The following is a 20,087-nucleotide window of genomic DNA, read 5'->3' as shown; positions in this document are numbered from 1 at the left end:
TACTATTTTCTAAGAATCTGAAAATCCAGGGAAATATTTCAGGTATGGATTCCGTTCACAAGTGGATTTGGAACTATGTTAAACTTCATAAAAAAGACAATTCGTTTATCAAAGAAGGTTTGGAAGCAAACACATATTCAATAATTCTAAATTATGGTAACAAACGATTTATTTTTAGAATGTGCAAATATGAAAATAGAACTTTAAATATTCTAAGAAATATAAATTCATCTAGATTCAGAATATGTAACAATGAAGGTCATGTTGTAATTATTGATATTTGGAAAGACACCAATAATAAAAAACTGAATAATAATAGTAACAGGTTCAAAGTTGATTGCGAATCTAACAAGACTTGTGATCGAAAAGTAAAAAATACTAGTTTGGATCAATCCTACAAAAAGAATTATATTGTAAAATACCAAAATCTTAAGAATTGTATTGAAAACGATAAAATTTTGAATGTTGAATTTTTGAAGAGAATGGCAGAAAATCTCTTTTTCAATAATGAAGTTATTGTTGCCAGTTCAACTAGCTTTAAAAGCGAACGAATTAACGGATGGATTTATTTTAAAATTGCTATTCAAATGATACTCAAGAAAGTTTCACATATTTTAATGAACAGAAAATATGACAAATAACTTTTGATCCATCACATCGATTGGAAATTTGGGACTACAGTTACGAAGTTATTGTCATTCAAAGCAAGAAAAGGGGACAGTAGTTGACTACGTATTTATTAATTCTCAAAAAATGAGACATCGAGCTTTTTTTATTTGGAATAATCTAATTCACAAATTAATATTATTAGAATGAATACTCAAACGTAGAGATACCACCAATTTTTTTATGTGTATGAATGTATTTAATTTATTTTGAATTCACCAATGATATTTTTTAATTTGAGTGATTTAATGACATTTTGTGAAAAAGAAAGATTAAATTCTGCTGACCTAATCAATAAAAAGTGAATCTTAAGTAATAATAAATATCTTGCATTGAATTTAACTTGCTTCTTACGCAAAACACACAGAAACAAATTCTTAATCTAACAAATTCCTCGAATTTAAATTCTATTTCGCTTTGCCACTTCTGATACCAATTTAACATCTGAAGCTTTTCTGAATAAACACGCTCCCATATATGCAAATACACAAATCTAGAGCCGATCAGCTGATGGACAGATATGGGTCAAAATTCGATACGATCTACATTTTAGACGCTAAAATGTTCACCAAATTTTATGCACTTATTTTTGCTTTACTGTTGTTTACACTCGGACAAACAATCAGATAATTTCCTTTAGGTAGATTTCGCCCTTTGATGTTTTTTTAATACGAAGTTGTAAATATCAGCCTCCTAGGCCAAAGCATTTTTGATTACATTTACAATTTTCTAATTGAATTTTTTAGTCGATATAATTTATTTTTTAAGTTATGTTTTGTAACTGACTTATTTTAATACTAGGAGAGCTGTAACCTGTCACAATACATTCAATATAGTCACATAGTTTTTTCTTCTTCTTGTAAATGAAAAAGGATTTTTCTTTTCTTTTTTAAAGAAGATATTTTAGAAAAATCTTTTTTAAAGAAGATATTTTAGAAAAACACCGCTAATACAGTTTCTAGACTTAAAATATGATATTCATTACATAATCTTAATTTTATATATTTTGCTTTTTAGAAGTTCAGAATACCAATTCATACAATATTTCTATAACAAATAAATCTTTTAAAACAGGACAGCATTAAAAAAATTAATAATGATTTTCATAATTATTATTATTCCTACAATACAAGAACATAATTTTCTTCATGTATAAAAAAAAATTAAAATATTATGAAATCATAATACAATAAATTATAAAATTATAAGCTAAATATTGAAATTCATTTAGAGAAAGGGCAAAGACTCGTGACTATATAAGATTGATCTTTTTTCACTTTCAAGATTGCTCCCAATTTTTACGTTTCAAGTAAAATGTTTTTACTCCACCTGCTTCTGTATTTTGCAGCTTCTGCAACAATGACTCTTGTCTGACCTGTTCCACATTAAAATATTCATTCGTGCAGTCGATAATATCTTATTTTACTTTCGGGCCGATAATATATTCGTGCAGACAATAATATCTTTCGGGTCGATTTCATATCATTTTGAATTTTTTTTCTATGGTATTTTTTTTAATTAAATTACTATCTGCCTTTGCCGACCAGCTGGTTCGTCGAGAACGTTACTTGTGTTTACTTTTAATGAAATCTTTTATGCATAACTTGATTCAGAATTACTTTAAAAACCATTTTTAAGCATTACATTGAGAATCCACAGAAGGATTCCTTTTTATTTTCTCGTATACGAAGTATAGAGAAAATATTTAATAATCAAAAATTCAAATTCGAGATTTTGTCATATCTCCACGTTCCAAACCTCCCAGTATCCGAAAAACGCATTCCTGGCAGTACGTTTGTCTGTCTATGAATGCGATATCTCGAAAGCTTTGAGCAAGAAGGTGAAATTTGGTATGCTGATTTTAGAACAAATTTGTATATTTCTATCAAATTTTGAACAAATTCCATTAAGAAAAAATCTGTCTGTCCTGCTGTTTGAATATAAGTTAACACAATAACTACAAAGCAAAGGGTTATATAAATAAATTTTAGTACAGATTTAAATCTGGCGCAGATATGCATCAAATTTGGAAACAAATCTGTCAAGGGGTTAACTGTCTGTCAGTGACCGAATGTAAACTTTATAATTCAAAAATACAGTGATTTTATATATGAAAGATGGTAAGTGATTTTGTGACTACAATCATAGTTCTGGGTCTAATTATAATTTCAATCGATTAGGAAAAACGCACCATAAAAAAAACCAAATTCGATTTTTATTAACTACATAGCATGGATTAATCGTCAAAAAATCGCCAAGGTTCATATGACAGATACAGTAAAAATGCCAAATTCACGTCAAAGGTCAATATTTCGTAACTAGGAAAGTGTTGGCCAATATTACGACAGGAGGGAGATTGACTTCCTGAAGTTTATTTAAAGGAAACTGTTGGCCCATTTTTGAGAAGATGGAGGGGGAGAGGAAAAGAGATTACTTTCCTGAAGGTTATTTAGAGGAAACTGTTCGATATTTGATGAACATTTGTGTGCGTTTTTTAAATTACAGCCAATTACCCCGTTCCCACAGAACTAAACTGTATAAACTGGGATTATTGTGACTGGCTGTTAAGCTCATTAACTATCCAACTTTTGCATAAGAAACAACGGCCAATAAAAGTTCAAAGAATCTTGAAACTGTTGGTAAAAAGCTAGAACTATTTTCCAGTATTTTTTTTTTCAATATTTTTAAATTTTCAGGGTATTGTAATATTGTGTTAAAATTATCTCTATCCAAAATGAGTCTTCCTCCAATTTCTTTAAGTTCAACACATTCTGTTATGTAGTGCTGAGCTGAGCCTATTTTCCCACATATACATCTGTTGTCTTGCATCTTTCCGAATTCATAGAAGTATTCAAAAAATCTTTCATGTCCGGATATAATCTGCATTATCACTGATGAAATATTCTTTTTTATAACTTTTTGTTCCACTATGAATACACGACAATATCCATCTATCCGGCCACTGCATAGTCATGCGTCTTCTAATTTCCTTCTTTAACATTTGGAATGAACTTGGGACTACAATATCTATTTGGTCTTTCTGTGCAGCCTTTTTCTGCATATTCCATTGTGATCCTCAATCAAGTTAAACCAATTTTTTCCCCCTTAAGTCTTTCTTAAATTTTCCTTTTTGATAAATTGTGTGGAGGAAAACCTTCAGTAAATCAATCTGGGCCAACACAAATAATTTTGTTAAATCCACATTGGCCTATCAATTTTGAAAAAGTGATGACTAACAACACACCCGAAATCCATAACTTACAGTACTCCACTTTATGTTCCAAAGTCATGATATGATGGGTGCAAAAATTCTTCAGTCACAACCCTATATAAACCCTCAAGATTGTATTTAGAAGCCCCCCCCCCTTTCACTATCTGTGACTTATTATTTATATTAAAAATTTTTTAATTCATTTACTAGAATTGTTATATAATTAAGATTAAAAATACACAGCATAATTTAATTCTATTTTATTGCTAACAGAAAGAAGTTGTCATAACAGAAGCACATTACAAAAACATCGCAACACGTTCACCAAAATATTTAGAAATTGTACACTAACTTGGTGTGAGTAATCATTACAGTATGCAGACATTGTAACATAGCAAACAAATCGATAAAACAAATTTAAGATCTTAAGCAATTCAACACCTACCAAGTCACATTCTGGAAATTACAATACAGAGAAGTTCCAAACAACCAAAAAAGATACAAAACCTTCAACTGAGACAAAAAAAAGTGTTATAAATATTGTCTTTTCACAAATAATACATTTCAAATGAAGAAATTTTTTTTAAAAAATAACATTTCAAACTAAGAAACCAACACAGTTCGCAAGCACTCCTTATCAGTTCTGCATGCTACAAATACCCATATAAGAAAAGTTTAGGATCATAATTAAAACATCTGAATCACGTGGTACTTATAAAATCACAACATCTTAAATAACGCTAAGTACCACAAACAAAATCATGGATAAAAACTAGTATAATCCGAGTTCTATCCACATATTAAAATGCACAAAATCATATAAAATCAATCTGTAGAATATTCAATATCAATAATTATGATAACATTAAGTAACACAGATGTGATCATTACAAGAATGAGAACAGCAGATGAAGAAAATACATTGCTGTGAATACAATTATTTAATGACCATGGAGGATAACAAACCAAACTTTTATGAAGCACCTGCATACTGTATTCAGCAAGAACAATTCGTTTTTCATTTATGAAAGAATGGTTCTTAATCAATAACACACAAAAAAAAGAACAATTGGTAGGCATTAAAGAAAAATTTGCTGGAATTCAAAAAGTAAAAACAATGTATGAATTATTTTTAAATAAATAATGAATCTTTTTAAGCCTTAATGTTTCATTTTTAAAGTTTGAGTATATTAACAAGATTATAAAATCTTATCTGTGCACTCCTCTTTAAAAGCACAGATTCGATCAATAGTAGACAAACGCAATGATTCATCCAACAGTTTAGCTTTCAGTATATTTCAGATTCATATTCTTATTAACAATTAGATATGCAATAGCTCTATAAGACTTTTTCTTGTGTACAGATACAAATTTTGGATAATTTTACATTGTATATTCATTTCCAAGATATTAACATTTTACTTCAAATTGAAACCAACATATTCCTTAAATGTATGACCCTAAACGTTCTTTGAAATTAAAAAGAAATTTAAAAGACAGAAGAAATATTTTGACTAAGAATTTGCATTTTTCTCCACTTAAATGGATACGCAATAACATAACCATAAGGAAATATTATTACTTTTGATACAGAAAGGAGTTTTAAAAAAATGTTTATGAAAAAACTTTAAATATGGTTTTAATTACCCAGTCAGCACAATAATAATGTTTGCTTAAATTATGATTTGATCCAAATCAGAATAAGCATGAAAAACTAAGTAGATATTCAAAATTAAAAGTCAACATCTTTATATAATTGAGCAATAAGAGTAAAATTATGAATTTCAATTAAACATATAGTAAGCAAATTATTGTTCTTTAATATGTGAACTGCATTAAAATAAGCTTTAAGAATAATACATTTCAATAAGTTGAATTTTAATAATGAACAAAAACTAATTACATACAAAAATTACTTCGAATATAATTACTGCGACAAGGTAGAACATACAAATTGTTTAATGGTTTTAAAAATAAAAAGAAAAAAATAATAATGAAGTACAAATATTATATTGCAAACTTTCATACAACATTTCAACTAATCAGAAAAGATGAATTCTTATTTCGAATCTCTCTTATAGAATATCAAATATCATTTACTGCTTTAAATTAAGAGCATTCATTAAAAGGTTCACTTATCAAATTTTTTTTATAAGCAGAAACAAATATTTACAATCTTGATAGCAAAAAAAGGGATCAAAATTTAAAAAAGCTGTGCCAGAAATGCACTGAAATATAAATTTGTGTTTTCTATGAAAATCTTTCACAGAAAAAATAGGTTGATATGTTATTGCTAGTGTGAAACTTACTGAACTGGGGGGGGGGGAGTTTTTCACATCGTTTGAAACATGTAATTTTCTGAAATGAGATTCAAATATTATAATTTGCAAATTTAAACACAATGTGGATAAACTTCTGTAACAAAATTTTAAATATGTTAGACCAAGTCACATTGCAAACAAAAAAAGTATATCTTTAGCAATAATAATAATTAAAAAAGTGAATGTCTATAAACAAGTAGAGCTCCATGAAAGAAGTGTCTGATGAATTTTTTTATAAGAAATTTAGGAAGAGATTTTAATAGTTTCAATTACTGAACTAATTAAAATAAGAAAAACAATGTAAGACACTATTGATTGTCATATGCAAGAATTATTAAGACACAATGTGATTTTTATTTAAAAGAATAGGAATATTGAGTTACAAATTTACATTTAAAAACAGCAATGCTTTAATCAATCAAAATTAAATTTATAAAAAAAAGTGATACAGCATACATATTTTTTTTTTTATCAAGCATTTAAATGGAAGGTGGTTATTGTTAGATGTTACTATATTATAAATTTAAATTCAATTACATCTTTTTATTTGATACAAAATTTAAATCATTTTAAAAAATGTAAATAGGTAAAATCATTTTAAATAAGCTGATAACTTTTTTAATTTTTATTAGCAAATTGATGTAATTAAAAAATATTAATAATAAAATCTTCATTTTTGCATAATCAATCCAAATAGCAAACAAAATTATAAATTTTCATTAGATAGAATAGACTTAATTGTGTGCGCAGGATTATGGTATATACATAAATTCCACACTATTCTTTTTCTTATCTTCAGTCCTGAAAGTATATCCTTTAGAATGCGACTCACAAAAAATTGTTTAAATCAAAAATTTTGTAAAACTGGATAAATACATACTCTAATAGGTTTCAGAGATATGCCAAACTTGAATTATTTTCAACAATTTTGATATGAAATTTATTCATTTATCTATCATATGTATTCAACTACTGGTTATTTAAATAAAACATTTAACTTATTAAATCAATAAAATAAGGTTCAAATCAATATATTCAGAAAAGTTTGATTTGAATAGAGAATCAAAGGTTGTGATATGCATAAATACAGTGATAACTCTTAGGGCTTTCAATTTAGGTTCCTTAATTAAACATTCAAGTTTTACAAACAATAGAAAATAAAAAATACTAACAGATAAACTAAAAAGTAATAACTGATTGGAATTCTGCACTACAAAATTTTCATGAAAACATTTAACACAATTAACCAGCCTTTTTATGAAGATCCCACTTAATTACATTATTATACTGATATTCATAAGAAGAATGCAACATTTTTCTTTTCACGCCTTACAATATGCTATTCATTACTTTACAATCCTATATTGAAACTAAAATTCTTACAACACTTTACTACATAAATTATATTAATTGCATGTTAACTTACAAAATAAAACACTGATTTGTTTATAATAACAAGATGACAGTACTTGATTGAGAACAATATTTTCTGTAAACACTTTTAAACTTGTGACATTATTACAGACAAGACTACTAGACTATGTTTAATATAAATATTACATATATCCTTTTTATTATGAAACACTAAATCACACATTTAAAAATCTTTTATGGACAGACCAGTGCCATAACAGTATATTTACTATAATAATTTAGAAACATACAAAGAAAATAATAATAATTATAAAAAAACATGATGGAAACTATTACAGATAGTATTATTCAAACTCAAGGTTTTAAATTATACATAAATAAAACCTTCTACAAGAAAAAAAGTTGCCTCATTTTTATCCTAATAAATTCATAAATAATTTGGCAGCATTAATATTTAATGCAAATAAATGCATGGAACAATGTTCATCATTAAAACAGTGGCACAGACAAACTTCAGGATGGTTTCATGTAGACTAGACATCTGAGGTGGTAATAAATAACATTAACATGGCTACTTTTGAACAAATGGAAGGGTTTATTTCACATAAAAAAGGTAGCTCATAGGACATGTGTTCCACCAATAAGTTATATCAATATTGTTAAAATTTGGTAAAATGAAAAAGAAAAAAAAAAAAAAAAGTTTCCATTTTAATAGTTTGAAAGTGTTACATATTCAACCTGTCTTATTATAATAGGTAGTTACTTTTAAAGGAAATAATTAAATGGATATAATCACAGATGTATATCAGGTACAAACACAAATGATTACACAGCATATTTTTAAGCAATAATGTTATAAAAAAAAGTACCAATGCAAAATTTTAAAATCAGTATACTGATTTTAATCATTTGTATCCACAACATTTCATTTATATGACTACCAATTACTATGAACAGGTGGCAGTGTATTTACGTAAAAATTAAAGTAGAAACACATGTACAGGATTACAATTTATTAAGCAGAAAGAAAACTTCTACAATTCATACAAATAATGAAGTAATGTGTGAAAATTAGGAAAAAGCAGCTTTAATGAGGTATTTTCTTTCCATGTTTTTCACAGAAACTTCAAAACATTTTTTCCCATTTTTTAAAAATGATTTTGAAGTGCATTGAAAAAAAAAAAAAAAAAACATACAGATCATCTACAATAAGACTAAAAGAGAAATTCTTCATTCGTATATGTCAATGGCATGACGTGTTACAAGTCTCTTATATGTTACTTGTGTATAGAGGGAACTTATATTACAAATGGTAGACACTACGAAAAAGAGAGAGAATTAAATTAATTTGAAATGTCACCACAAAAAAACACAAATGCTATTCTAATCACAGAGAAAGTTTGGATTCTTGTTCATGTCACAAGACAATATGGATTTTTTCCAATTCTTCCTGCAATACTCATTCCATAAAAAGCAAGGAAATTAGCCCAGAAATACACATCCTTTTTGTCTACTGGAACAAAATCAAATATAAGAAAATGTCTAGATTTTTTTTTCTCTGAAAGTCTTTACAAATAATCACTTGTGACCAGACTTGTCTTGAATAACTAAAGTAGAGTTAATCATCCCAGCTGTCGTCACTATCCGGCAATTCTGGTATACTATCAACATTTTCATCATCAGAAAGCTCCTCCTCCTCATCCACCTCCTCGTGCTTCCTCTTGCCTAAAATTTCTCTGTTAGCAGTAAACAGTGGTTGTTCTACTTTGATTTTAGATGGTGGTTTAGCAGTTTTGAATTCTTCCACCAATGGAAAGATATGTTCAATTGCCAACTGTGCATTTTTGACACTGGGTGCTAAAAATTCAAATATATATAAATAAAAGTTACAACTTTTTTTAAACATAGAAAAGAAAAAAATAACATTAAAAAAAACCAAAAGAAAATCATGAATATTTTGCAAGGATAAAAGAAAGGATTCGAGCTATTAGAATTTCACAAAGTGTTCTGCTTTGACACTTATTCTAAGAATTTCATGTCCCATTTTTCCTCAAATAAGCATCCTAAATAGTGAAAACTGGAAGTTCTACAGAACATACAAAAAGTATTTTTAAGCATTAGCAGAAAATGTTACAAGATTCTCCTTTACAAATTTACAGAAGCTTTCACTTACCTATTTTTAATAACTCCTCTGTAAACAAAGGGAAAGGGATTTAATGAATAAATTAAAATTAAATATCACATCATATCTGATGTTTACATTTCCAAATATTATAATCTCTTTGGAGAAAACAGAATTTTTTCTACCCAAGCATGTTTTACAATTTTTTTTTTTTTTTTTTTTCATTTTATGATATATTTAATACACATACGAAATAAGGACTAAATATATAAAATTCTTTTATCATTATTAAAAGCTTTAAAGTGCCAGTTTGAATTAAAACTCCATTTTTACCCATTCATTTTTTTTTATTTACATTTTGCTAAAATCTGTTTGTCACAATAATGCTTTTTCTTTATGTAAGTTTGAGCACCAATTATGTTTGAATGGATAATTCAGTATTGACATGATTTTTTACTCCTTCTTTTCCTTTTGCTTCACCAGATTTGTGCTAGAACAGAAGAAATGAAGAGCAGTGGAGAACAGGTTCTATAATTTGTTTTAACTTTTTAAATTACAAAAACAAAACAAAAAAAAAAAAAAAAAAAAAAACCCACCCTATAATACTTTTTTTTTTTTTTAAAGATTATGGATAGCAGAAATAAAGCCTGATTTAAAGTACGTTTTCAAGGAAATCCTACCATAAGAAATCCCCTTTTCCAATTTTGAATGAACTTTGCTAATATATACAAATAATTGAAAGCTAACTCAACAAAGAAATGTTTAAATATAAAATGAAATTATATTTACCAGTCACAGTTATACTTCCAGTAGTAAATATTTTTAAAGTTGCTTTAAGCTCTTTTATTCTATATGTTGCTCCTGGATGCAACTCAGGTTCATAACTGAAATAAAATGAAAATTAGATTAAACAGCCCTTCAAATATTTGGTTCATCAAATTTGAAAAAGTTGCAGCATATTTCAGAGCAAGAAATATTTTTCCAGAACAATAAATATTAGATACTAGGGATTACAATCAAGATCTTCATTTCAGCAATAATTATAGATATCCAAATGATTGAACATAAAAGTGAATAACATAAGCAATACATGTTACTCACTTATTTATAGAAAGATAAGTGCTTGATGAATCAATTCGTTAAAAGTATTTTTCTTAGTTAAAAGTATTTAAATATCATATTAAAAACACAATGCATGGTAAAAATTTAAAAAAAGAAAAGAGGGGGGGGGGACAGTAAAGAATTACACGTAACCTGAATCTAAACATATCTTAACAGTTACAAAACATATAGTATATTTCTAAATAGAATGTTCAATTAGTCAAGTAAAATCCTTTTTAAGACAAAGTTTTATATAAATAAAATAAAAACAATAAATTAGAAATTGCATTTAGAGACTTTAACAAAAATAAGATTGTCAGCATTTAGGTCTAATTATAATTCAAATAGTGAACGCTCCATGGTATTTTTAAACAGTTCTTAATATAAAACTGCAGGGAAAAAAAAAAAAAAAAAAAAAAAAGGAACTAATACTTGATACAATTTTAAACATTTGATGTATATTCTATAAAAAAATAATACTCAAGAAATAGAATTGTAAATTTTATAAATTCCAAATCTGCAATATTCTTCTGTAAAAATGACTTTAAGCACTTGACATATTACCACTTGAATAATCTAATGACTGTAATTAATTGATAAACATAAGACTGGATGCAATCTATACCAGAGCATAAGTTTTTTTTCCCCCTTCAGACATATAGATAAGTAATATGATGCTATATATTTTCCAAATATCTGTTATTATAATAATTGGATTTTGTTTGTGTGTTTTTATATGGAGTAAATTAAGTATATAGCATCATTATGAAATAGAATAAATTTCTAAAAATAACAGTTTCTTTATATAATATATTAACTTTTAGGTTCTATTATAAAAACAAACGGTAGAAATTATATTCTTTTACACAAAGTTTTTAAATAAATTCAAGAAAACTTTTATTTTTATCAAAAATAATTCTTATATCCACACAATTCTAATTCAATAGTAAAAATACACTAAAAGGACAGCATGCACTGAATGGATTGTATTTGTGTATTAGTTAATAAAATCCCTACTTCTGCATCTTTTTAAGGGATTTGTAAAAGATGAATTGTCACAACTGTGACCAATTGACATAAATTCTTATTGATAACATGGCTTTTTACCTGGGTAACTCAGGAAATCGATAAATTTACAAATCATAAATGATCAATTATTTTCATCAAGTTTCATAGTAAATATATTGATCAATAAACATTCTCCAAACTCTACTCATCATTTATGACATGTGTTAAATATTATGTTAGCATTTAGATTTTAAAAAATCCTAAATGAATTTAATATTCTTTCACGTTTTTAAAATGAGAGCATAGTATATATTTTTTAAAGTTTATATAATTTTAGCATTACATTTATATACCTAAATTATTCTTAATGTTATATCTTTTTAGACCAATTTCTGTAAATGTTCAAGATTTTTTCTTCTTTTGAAAATAAATAATAATGAAAATGTATAATGTTTATAATGAAAGTCAACTTTGCTATTTGAAACTTTTAAAAAATTTCACTTAAAATATTGAATGTATTTTGAATGAATGTTTGAACTTTCAAAAAAGTTCAAGAGAGAAATTATAAGTACAACTACCTAAAAAAAGTTTAATATGGCAATCCAACAACTTACCAAACAAGGCCTCTGTGTTTCTCAGCAAACTTGATGAGATTTATACCAAAATACATGATACAAGTACACAACACGTTCACAACACGATAATTACAGAATCTCACTCTAAATCCCAATTGTTGTAGTTTCCTAGCAATTTTTCTAGAAGCTGTTTTTGCATCTTCATCACTACATAATATGAAAGAAATAAATGACAGATATGTACTTTTAACATATTTCAATAAATAAATATACAAATAATAAAATATCCAAATTGCCTACAAAGTTACAAGAAATGTTTTTTAGATCTTTTCTCCCAATGTTTTAGGCTTCATAATTCATTCTGTAACTAATAGATAAATAAGATTAATAATAAAAACAGCATAAAAAATAGTATACAAACCTATCAAACTCATACCTGAAATTCATAAGGAAAATAAATATTGAGCATCATTAACCAATATATCATTTGTTTCCTAATTTAATAGAAATTGCAACATTTTCAAAAGATGGCAATAGAACTACTAATGTAAAAAGTTCGTGGGCACTAGAATACTTTCAAAGCAAGCAAAAAAGTAAGTGATTGAAAACATTTTTCCAATGTCATTGAATAAGATGTATTTATCCATGTAGAGATAAAGAAAAATATATTCTTATTATTTTATTAAATCAGTGTTTTCATACAAACCAGATAAGATTTTAAAATAAATACATTGGAAATTTGTTTATGCATAATTTCTTTAATGTTTGAATGACAAAAATTTTAGCATAGAAAAAAATAACAAACAATATGAATCTCAAAGAGATTGATGTTTCATAAATCAATATACATTTGATCTATATGCAACATCTTCAATGTGTTGATGTTCTCCATGTAGATACTGCATTAGAACATTCTGCACTTTTTTTGTATGAGCAAAATTAAAATCTTTTAACATAATTTATTCAGATGAACTAAAGTAATAAAAAAAAAGGAACTATCAAGACTCAGTATTTTTGTAAGCTTAATTATTGAAAAACAATATTAAAACTTATATTTATGTCAAAAAAAAATTAAATTTGATGATAACAGATATCTTCTAATATCTCCTATAAAATTTAGAAAAACACTATTGTAATTCAACTTATAAGAATTATACAATATATTCAATGCATAATAATATAATATCAACGATGTATTCATCGACATAAATTCAATGAAAACATCAAACATTTATTATTATCAACATATCTGCCTGAATCTATTAACCTTTAATTAATATGTTTCAGATTTAAGTATATGATTGCGTACCAAATAATGTTAGCAGAATTACAATGTTCAGCAAATTTATTCAAGCCAATAACACTGAATTGAATCCCCAAATCCAATTAGATTTTTGCTGGTTCCAAATAATACATTCTTCAGTGTTTTTTGTTTATTTGTTTTTGCCTGCTAATTTTTAAAAAAGTTCTATTAATTTTTTTCTTAATATAATTTTTAAGTATAATCTAAATTATACTTTTAGTAATGCAACTTTTTTTTTCTAACATAAATGATATTTTTTTCTTTCCAATCTCATTTTTTCCTCAATTTCTATCATCAATTTCAAATGTATCCAACAATTTTAGCAACATTCTACTAGCAATATCACATACAAGCACCTCATTTTATAACTGTAAACATATATTTCGCCCAACATGTAAAGCAGGATGCCCTTTAATTTTGTATTTCTTTTTTAATCACATACACATTAAAAAAATTGAATTTTTTTTTAATTCTTTAACATTTTGACTTACATTTATTTTGCCCTATTTACAGCATTTGAGGTGAAAAGAGCATCTTTTGCTTTATTTGTCAATTGCTACTGTTATTTTATTCTACTCATTTTGATACATTTGCTTTTGATCTGTATATATATATATATATATATAAGAAGAGGGTGAATACACAAGTCATTTTTTATTTCAATAATAAAGGATATTTTACTAAAATATCAATTTAGATGAAATTATATATATATAAAAATTAAAGAATTCAAAAAAGATTAAAATACAATTAACAATTTAAAAAATATATTTTTTTATTTCAACATATACAGAAATTAATACTTTAATTGACTTCAATTAAATTCATTTTTAAAGATTCTGGTAGGAATATAGTCTATCATATTCAAATTTATTTCCTGTCAGTTTGATTTATTGCAACCCAAGATGCACTGAATTTAAAGACAAAAGGAACATTTTGCTCCAATGAATAACAAATGCAAATAATAATAATAATGGAATAAATAAGGCAAAAAGGTGTGCTTAATCAATCGCTTCTATTTTAAATTAGTTGTTTAACATTTGAATATTTATTCTTAGCAGTTCTTTATATTTTTGTCAAAAGAAAAAAAAAAATGAAATTTCTTTTCTAATCTGTCATATCTAACTAAAAAGAACATTTTATTTCAATAATCTGATAAGTTTTTAAGCCAATGATTTAAGTTTTATATACTACTGTCAATGCAAATTAATTGTCACATATCATTTTTAAGACATCTTAACTCATGTTTTAAATTCGATTATGTGTATGATATTATAGGTTTCTTATCTGACAATGTTTGAGTAAAAGAAATGATTCAGACAATAAAATATATAAAAAGGATCAACAAAGGAACATTATAATAAAAGCATCAATTCAGAAACATTACTTGTTCTAGTTTTAATATATGCATGCAAATCAATATTTTAGTTAAGTTTAATTCATTTCAATTTTAAAGATAGCATATTCCCTTTAAATTTATTTCCTTTTCTTTTGATATTTGACAAGCTAGTAATATTCAAGAATAGACAAAACAAAAACTCTTTGCTTCATATGATGAATGAATAATCAATGAAACATTTAAAAAAATCCTTAAAATTTCAAGGGAAAACATTTGATTTTATTACATTCTACAAATTTTTAAAATTGAAGCTTTTAAAAATTAATATTCAAAAATTTAAATGGAAAGTCACCTTGATATAAATAATGCAGAAAATTTGCAGATAAAATAAGTTCTGTAGGCAGAAATAATTTTTTTTTTATCACATAAAAATTAGAAAGCAAAATAAATGTTAAACATAAAAGATTTGCAAAAATGTTTATAAATTAATACAAAATAAGTACCTAAAAAAAAGTCTAAAACAAAAACAAAACTTTCACATATCTCAATATATATTTGCAAAATTATGCATCTTAATAAAAATTAAACTCAAAGTTAAAAAAAATATATATATCTAGATTTTTCTTCTCTATTTGTTATAAGAAAAGCTCAACAAAAAAAAATTGAGATTATTATTAAAATATGATACAATTAGTGGTAAACAATGAATAACATTACTGACAAAATGAATTTAAACATAGCTGCTTTACTTGTTAGTATCAAACAAATATTTTATAAATAAAAAAGCAAACACTTAATGTATTCGAGAAAAAATCTTACTTTTAAAATACACTTACGTTATACAAACATTAACTTCCTCTTTATCATTATTTTTTAGTTTTCATGTTAGTTCATTTCAATTTCACATTGAGATCATATTTATCCTTATATAGATAACGAACTCAGTAAAGCAAAAACATTTTAAAGATTATCTAACTTACAAGTTCCAGCTCATTTTTATTCACAGATTATAATCTAATCATGATTAGCTCTTCTAATTGAAGTTATCCATTATTGTATAACATCAAAATTTAAATTTTACTAAAAAATAGTATGAAAATAAAAATCATTCACTGTACTTTTCTGTACAGGGAAAATCAATCTAGTTAACACCATACCTCCTATATATAAGCTTTCAGATGATAGATTAATAAGTTTTTACCTAGTGGCTCCTGTACATGTAACCTTGCCCGAGGACCATATACTAGCAGTGGTGTAAGGCTTCCTAAGCTTCATAGTAACCATCTGCAAGCAGAAATAAAAATTTTAATTACATCAATCAAAAAAAGTTATTAATCTTCAAAAACCATATATTAATACTTTAGATGAACAGCTAATTGTTGATATTAGTAATAAATGCTACTTATTGAATATTTATAATTATAGTTCGTCAACGGATTCTGAGATGACCACATTTTGACGATCCCATCTCATGAAGGGATGAGAAGCGGAACAATAAGCATGTTTTCGGTATAGTTATCTGTAATGTTTATATCTCAGAAAACCGAGAGTCTTCATTGTTAAATGTAAACATCTTCTCCTTTCACCCCTATTTTGACGAATTAAACCCATCCTAACACATGCACAAAAGAGCGGAGGGTTTTACAATCTGTTGCTGAATTATAGCATGAGTATATGATATACATCAATTGCATCTACAAAATAGGTAAATCAAGTATATGCCCAAAGCTTAGATATGGCAAATATCAAGCTGACTTATGTGGGAACAAAAAAATGTTATAAAATTATGAAAAGACAAGACGAATTTTTCTTCCCACACTCCTAAGAATACACACACAAAAGAAAAACTATAAAAATAAAAAAATATTGTAATTAAACAACATTAAAAATCATAATGTTATAACAGATTTCAGAATGAAAAAAATTTATTTGGAATGTTTAATCATTTGGAATATATATAATTTGTGGAGAGATAATTGCCTATTTTATATTTTTTCTAAGGTATCAGAATTCAAAGATTAATTTTGATAAATTGCATTAAAAATCTTTTGTTAAATTACTATTATTCATCTAGATTGCATAAAATAATGGCCTTTACAAAGGTATAATAATTATGTAAAACACCTAATTCTCCAAAAGAAATAATACATGTGAATCTTCTAGAAATTATTGATTGCAACACAAAGAAACATTGAATTATTGTTTTTCTACCTTTGCATATTTAATGTAATATTCAGTCTTTAATAAGAATTTATACAGCAAATATTTGCATCTTGTTATTCAAATTTGTATAAACAACTAATCAAATTATGTCAAGTTAAAACTAATGAAATTACCTTCTTTTCAAACTACCCAACTAAACTGAACTGAATAAAACAAAGGCCAGCATTAATTCAAAAATACATATATTCGAAAAACATTTTTCTTAATATATTATCTTCATAAATACACTCATTTACAAATACCTAAAATAAATATTTAAAACATGACGATTTTGAATACAAGTGAATGCTCCATGTTTAACTGTAAATAAATGAACAAAAATTATTTTTGCTTATTTTCGTACTTTTACAACATTTTACTGAATAAAGGGAAGAAAGTTTTAGTCATTTTTTGGGTAAAAACTATACGCAGAAAGAAACGATTGCATACAAATTTAAAACCATGACAGGAGTATTTTGATAAAGAGTAAATTTTATTAAAATAGATAAAAATATTAATTCTTTTGAACTTTCTAATGTAAGGTGCCCGTGGTATAGGTTTAACATGGATCAGAAGCTGTGCTCAAACAAAAAATAAATAAATAAATCTACAGTAAAATTATTTTGCATCTTCAGCCAATAATTTTCATTTTCTAAGCACTAAGAAATTAGCTTTAAATCTGGACTAACCTATTTTACATTATATAATCAATTAACTGCAATTTTTCTATCTGGAAAATTTTTTTTTTTTAAATTCACAAATAAAAAAAGAGTATTTTCTTTGAAACTGTGCACTAAAAAGAAAGGAAAAGGACTTTTTAGTCTTTAACTTTAATAAAACTGTTAGATTATTAATATAAATGTTACTAATAAGTATTATTGATACTGTTTCATAATAACTTAAAATTACGAACATAAAATTTATAATCATAGTATTGGCAATATCATAAATTATTTATCAAAAAAAGCATTTTATTTATGAAAAAAATCAAAACATATCTTTTATTTTTCTATCATAAAACTAATACATAGAAAATGAATATGGCAGCAAAGATGAAAAATAAATGAAGACTATAAAACAGGAGAAAAATATTTACAAAACTGGAAAAATTTATACCTCTAAAAGTTTTTATTTATAATACTTAATTTCCTTTAGGAGGTGGAATTGTAAATGTTCTGTTTATTTCTCATAAGAACAATCAGAGGCTTTACAAATTGAACTCATCACAGCCACCACACAACATAATCATTAATATAATTAAAATTCCATCTCAATGGTTCTATATGTGAATAGAAATTTTTTTTTAATTAGGTTTCACACTGAGAAGATTTGTTTTAAGCAACTATCCTTTTCATATCAGATTTTTCTTTGTATTCTTAAAATTCATACTTTTTTTTTATAATGAAGAATTGCTTATTGTCCACAAGATTAAAAATTCATGCAATTTTTCAGTGGGTGAATTTACTGTGAGATATTCAATTAAAAACCAAATATGATGCTCATTTTTATTAACTTGCAAGTGTATCTATTTGAAAGCAGGAAACAATTTTAACATGATTTACTAATAACAATTATCAGATCATAATTGGACAAACACCTATTTTTTAAGCAAATTTTATATGTCACACAAACTCTTTATTTTAAATAGAGCAATGCATATAAAAATAAAGAAAGATGGATGATAAGAGAGTGAATTAGTATTAAGATAAAACTATTGCACATGGTTACATTTACTGCATTTTTACATTTTTATGCAAGTCGTAAATAAACAAATCAATAATTACGTTAAATATCGTTTTAGCATATAATAAATAGAACAAACTAATTATCCAATTACATAGATTTTATACAAAAAAAAGGCTTATTTTAAAATTATGGAAAACTTACCCCATTTTCTCGTCTGTATTCTACATTGGATCCATTTAGAGCTATTTGCCGAAGATTTAAATGGCATCGAACATTAAAGCTAGAAACTACATTATTTATCATAATGTCCACTTCTGGGCTATTATCATTAGGATCACCTTGTTCATTAATATTGACCTCTTCATCTTCTTGCTTAGTGTCAGATGTATTAATTATGTTCAAAGGTGTATTTTCTTCTTGCTTAGTTATAGGTGGGTCAGTTACTTTTGAAATCTCATTATTTTCTTCACGTTTTATTATAGGAGCACTAGAGGTGTTCAGTACTTGACTTTCGCCATGGCATTTTATTATAACAGGATTGTTTGTAACATTTACCACATTCAAAGTTTGTGGGTTATAACACATCTCTAGGTAATGATTTCCATAATAATACCCATTTCCCCCGCCGTAAGAGGACATTCTCAAACCGAGAATGCCAAACAATTGATCACCTCGTTGTAATCGGAAATGGAAAGTGAGAAAAGTTACTTAAGATCAATTAAAAGAATATTTCAACTTCAATGCAAATAACACATTCCTGTTATTACATGAAAGGTAAACACACTTCTGCAGTAAAAAACAAATAACTGAAATAAAAATTAATGCTAAGTATGTATCAAGAGCACATTGATTTCGCAGAACAACAATGACGGATCACAGCGAAGCGAAGTACAGGGTTCATGGGACTGTTGCCTATAGTCTGAGAAAACCTCTCGTTTAGAAAAGGAAGAAAGGAAATCACGCATCTCACGCATGTGCGCATGCGCATCAGGAGGGGGAGGAAAATAAGGGAAATTCATTTTAGATTTTCTCAATTTTAAGAGTAAAAATACAGTATTAAAACGTAGAGTAATCCTTTTATTTTAAACAATTTACAATCAATCTATTTATTACGATTTAATAATAAAAAAAGGAAAAAAATTAGAAAAAAGTTACATGTTCAATTGAAATATAACGAAT

The 20,087-nt window shown here is 26.0% G+C and overlaps 1 protein-coding gene across 1 annotated transcript; it reads right to left on the bottom strand.

The window, feature by feature from the left end:
* Positions 1-4,121: 4,121 nt before the first annotated feature.
* Positions 4,122-19,815, bottom strand: LOC129963338 (TATA box-binding protein-like 1). The gene is made up of 5 exons (XM_056077655.1): positions 19,110-19,815; positions 16,222-16,304; positions 12,418-12,585; positions 10,484-10,578; positions 4,122-9,429 (listed from the first exon to the last, which is right to left on the bottom strand). The coding sequence occupies exons 1-5, from the start codon at positions 19,545-19,547 to the stop codon at positions 9,191-9,193; spliced, it is 1,023 nt and encodes a 340-aa protein (XP_055933630.1). The 5' UTR covers positions 19,548-19,815; the 3' UTR covers positions 4,122-9,190.
* Between the last annotated feature and the right edge of the window lie 272 nt (positions 19,816-20,087).

Source organism: Argiope bruennichi, chromosome 3, assembly GCF_947563725.1.
Source record: "Argiope bruennichi chromosome 3, qqArgBrue1.1, whole genome shotgun sequence".
NCBI lineage: Eukaryota > Metazoa > Arthropoda > Arachnida > Araneae > Araneidae > Argiope > Argiope bruennichi.
This window is presented reverse-complemented; position numbering and strand designations above follow the sequence as displayed.

Coding starts and splice junctions, on each gene's coding strand:
- LOC129963338 (XM_056077655.1), bottom strand. CDS start 19,547: ATGTCCTCTTACGGCGGGGGAAATGGGTATTATTATGGAAATCATTAC. Junction 12,586..16,221: donor ACATGTACAGGAGCCACTAG/GTAAAAACTTAT, acceptor CATATTATGTAG/TGATGAAGATGCAAAAACAG. Junction 10,579..12,417: donor AAACACAGAGGCCTTGTTTG/GTAAGTTGTTGG, acceptor ATTTTATTTCAG/TTATGAACCTGAGTTGCATC.